Raw genomic sequence first — 3,520 nt, forward strand, 5'->3', positions numbered from 1 at the left:
TTCGAGCATAGCTAAACGGATTAAGACATTAAAGAGTCATTTTACAACCTTTGTGCTTCTTCTCGAGCATAGCTAAACAGATTAAGACATTAAAGAGTCATTTTACAACCTTTGTGCTTCTTTTCGAGCATAGCTAAATGGATCAAGACATTAAAGAGGCCATTTTACAAACTTTGTGCTTCTTCTCGAGCATAGCTAAACGGATTAAGACATTAAAGAGCCATTTTACAACCTTTGTGCTTCTTCTCGAGCATAGCTAAACGGATTAAGACATTAAAGAGTCATTTTACAACCTTTGTGCTTCTTCTCGAGCATAGCTATAGCTAAACAAATTAAGACGAATAACATATATATAAATTTGTCACTTTCAGTAAGGAAGCTGTTCATAAAACAAGCAAATTAAACACTGTAATGATCAAGAACAATATGTGTTTGTGTTATTTCTTGCTGGATATTGAATTTTTGGGGATGGGTTTGATTAGTAATTAGGGAACCCTAATTGGGTCAACAAGGAGGGAACCAGTTGATGCCTTTTTGGTTTGTTCATACTCCAAATTGGAAGCTCTTGGGGCTGCCAAAGTGAGCTCAAGATCTGGCCCACCTGCTCCAGAAGATGAAGAACAAATCATGGTTTGAGAAGCTGATTTGAGCTGTGAATCAATCAACCCATAAAGCCAAATTGATGAAGAAGAAGAAGAAGAAAAAGCTTGATTATTGTTGTTCATCACTTCCATGGAAGAACCCAATTGTTGGGAGCTTGCAAAAGTAGTGGTGATTTTACTCTCTAAAAGAGGCAAATTCAGCTCCTTCTTGATATTCATCTCATTCTTATTGCTATGAGTTTGAGAATTTGAAGATATCTTCAGACATTGAGACAGTGCTGTGGTTGTTGTATCATATGCTGTCCCAACCTGTATTCCAACACACAAAACAAATCTAAATTGTGTAATTTTTGGTATAGATTATGAAAAAAATACCTATCCAAATGAAATGAAGAATACCATGTCGAAGAGGCTCGAGCGACGGTTCTTTTTGTTGACGGTCGATTGTCTAAGAAAATACTTTTGAGCGTGACTAGCCACTTGGGTCGGAGTTTTCGTGGTAACGTAGTTTCTCGAGATGCCTCTCCAATCTCCTCTTCCAAGCTTTTCAAGCCCAATTAGGAATATTCTGTGCTCCTCTTCTGTCCATGGAACCCCTAAGAACAGTTCATCCCAAAAAATATGATTATTATGCTTAAAATAAAGGGTATGATCAATCAAACACCAAAAACCCAAGTAAAAAAAAGCCTCAAATCCTCAAAAACATTGAAAACCCAGAAAGGAAAGAGGCTAAAAATCAAAACTTGACCAAAGAAAACACAAAAAGATTGAATTTTGAAGAGACCCAAATGATAAAAACCTTACCTTTCTTCCTTTCTTGGTCTCCATTGAGAAGGCCATCAGAGAGATAGCCATTGGTGGGCTTAGAAGGTTCAAGATTATGATCGATTTGAATTCGAGAAGTAGAGAAAGACGAGGACGACGACGACGACGACAAGCAATCGGTGCTAAAGCTTTTCTTAATGGCGAAAGCAGCAGCACTTGAAGAAGAAGTAGTAGAAGAGGAAGAAGAAGAGGAAGAAGAAGAAGAAGAAGAGGAATCAAGATGAACTCCAAAGAGCCTAATTAAGCCACTACCAACGTTGAAATTGGGTGTGATTGAGGGTCTAAAGTTGGTGCAAGTCCTTGAATTGTGACCTATGTTGCCACAATGTGAGCACTTTCTGCCCATGTTCTTGTCACCCACACTTGAAATCTTTTGCCTCTTACTATGATGAAAACCCTAAAAAAAAGTTGAAAAAAAAAAAAAAAAACAAAGTGTAGAGGAGGAGAGAAATGGGAGAGCAGCAAAATAAGTGATAAATTGGTGTGGTTTATATGATGAAGATGAGAGGAGAAGAGAGGAGAGGTGGGTTATAGACAAAATAATGGATGCATAAGAGAAGAGGGTGATTGGATGCCATTTATTTACAACTTTTTTTCCTTTTCCCAACTTGGGTTTAACCATATTAAAATAATCTATCATTTCTCTCTCTCTCTCCCGGATTCTCGCACTAACTTACAAAAAGAAAAAAAAAAAAAAAAAACTGACGTGGGATCNGATAAAAACCTTACCTTTCTTCCTTTCTTGGTCTCCATTGAGAAGGCCATCAGAGAGATAGCCATTGGTGGGCTTAGAAGGTTCAAGATTATGATCGATTTGAATTCGAGAAGTAGAGAAAGACGAGGACGACGACGACGACGACAAGCAATCGGTGCTAAAGCTTTTCTTAATGGCGAAAGCAGCAGCACTTGAAGAAGAAGTAGTAGAAGAGGAAGAAGAAGAGGAAGAAGAAGAAGAAGAAGAGGAATCAAGATGAACTCCAAAGAGCCTAATTAAGCCACTACCAACGTTGAAATTGGGTGTGATTGAGGGTCTAAAGTTGGTGCAAGTCCTTGAATTGTGACCTATGTTGCCACAATGTGAGCACTTTCTGCCCATGTTCTTGTCACCCACACTTGAAATCTTTTGCCTCTTACTATGATGAAAACCCTAAAAAAAAGTTGAAAAAAAAAAAAAAAACAAAGTGTAGAGGAGGAGAGAAATGGGAGAGCAGCAAAATAAGTGATAAATTGGTGTGGTTTATATGATGAAGATGAGAGGAGAAGAGAGGAGAGGTGGGTTATAGACAAAATAATGGATGCATAAGAGAAGAGGGTGATTGGATGCCATTTATTTACAACTTTTTTTCCTTTTCCCAACTTGGGTTTAACCATATTAAAATAATCTATCATTTCTCTCTCTCTCTCCCGGATTCTCGCACTAACTTAAAAAAAAAAAAAAAAAAAAAAAAAACTGACGTGGGATCTCACAATCTACTCCTTATGGGGTCGTGCGTATCGTAGTCTGACTCTGATACTATTTGTAATAGTCAAGTTCACTACTAACAGATATTGTTCGTTTTGGCTCATTACATATCACTGTTAGTCTCATGATTTTAAAATACATCTACCAGATAGAAGTTTTCACATCCTTATAAGAAATGTTTCGTTTTTCTCTCCAACCAGTGTGGAATCTCATAAACATATATTTCTATGAACCTACTATAAAATTTAGGTTAAATTTTGCACATAAAAATCAAATGATTGAATCGAAAGTAGACGAATTAAAAGAAACTCATATCGAAAATACATAGAGTTGATTAGTATAGTAATGGGAAAAGGTTAGAAAGGATTTAAAGTTGATGGGTGATGAGCAATTTCATAGGAAATTTAGTGGAACCACACCACACCCATCTTTTCATTTGCTCATTTGGGATACTTCCTTTTTTACCCTTTCTTTTCCTTGGATTCTCATCGTACTAACAACTCTCTAAACGACATCATTAGTTTCCCCTCATTTCGGAAATTACCCTTCCTTTCTTTTTTAGGGATCATTGCATATGAACAGCGACCAAAAGTTCAATTCTCCTCGAGTAAATACTTGTATTACAATGTCA

At 36.9% G+C, this 3,520-nt stretch overlaps 1 protein-coding gene across 2 annotated transcripts; it reads right to left on the reverse strand.

Moving 5' to 3' along the window:
* Window positions 1-229: 229 nt before the first annotated feature.
* LOC111779733 (uncharacterized protein DDB_G0271670-like) lies at window positions 230-2,704 on the reverse strand. Of its 2 annotated transcripts, none has more exons than XM_023659853.1 (3): window positions 2,157-2,704; window positions 1,002-1,198; window positions 230-911 (listed from the first exon to the last, which is right to left on the reverse strand). In XM_023659853.1, the coding sequence occupies exons 1-3, from the start codon at window positions 2,521-2,523 to the stop codon at window positions 486-488; spliced, it is 990 nt and encodes a 329-aa protein (XP_023515621.1). In that variant the 5' UTR covers window positions 2,524-2,704; the 3' UTR covers window positions 230-485. The 2 variants fall into 2 exon arrangements, with proteins under 2 accessions (XP_023515621.1, XP_023515620.1); XM_023659852.1 differs by lacking the exon at window positions 2,157-2,704 and adding an exon at window positions 1,407-1,952.
* Window positions 2,705-3,520: the final 816 nt, after the last annotated feature.

Source organism: Cucurbita pepo, chromosome LG18 (assembly GCF_002806865.2).
Source record: "Cucurbita pepo subsp. pepo cultivar mu-cu-16 chromosome LG18, ASM280686v2, whole genome shotgun sequence".
In the NCBI taxonomy this organism is placed as follows: Eukaryota; Viridiplantae; Streptophyta; class Magnoliopsida; order Cucurbitales; family Cucurbitaceae; genus Cucurbita; species Cucurbita pepo.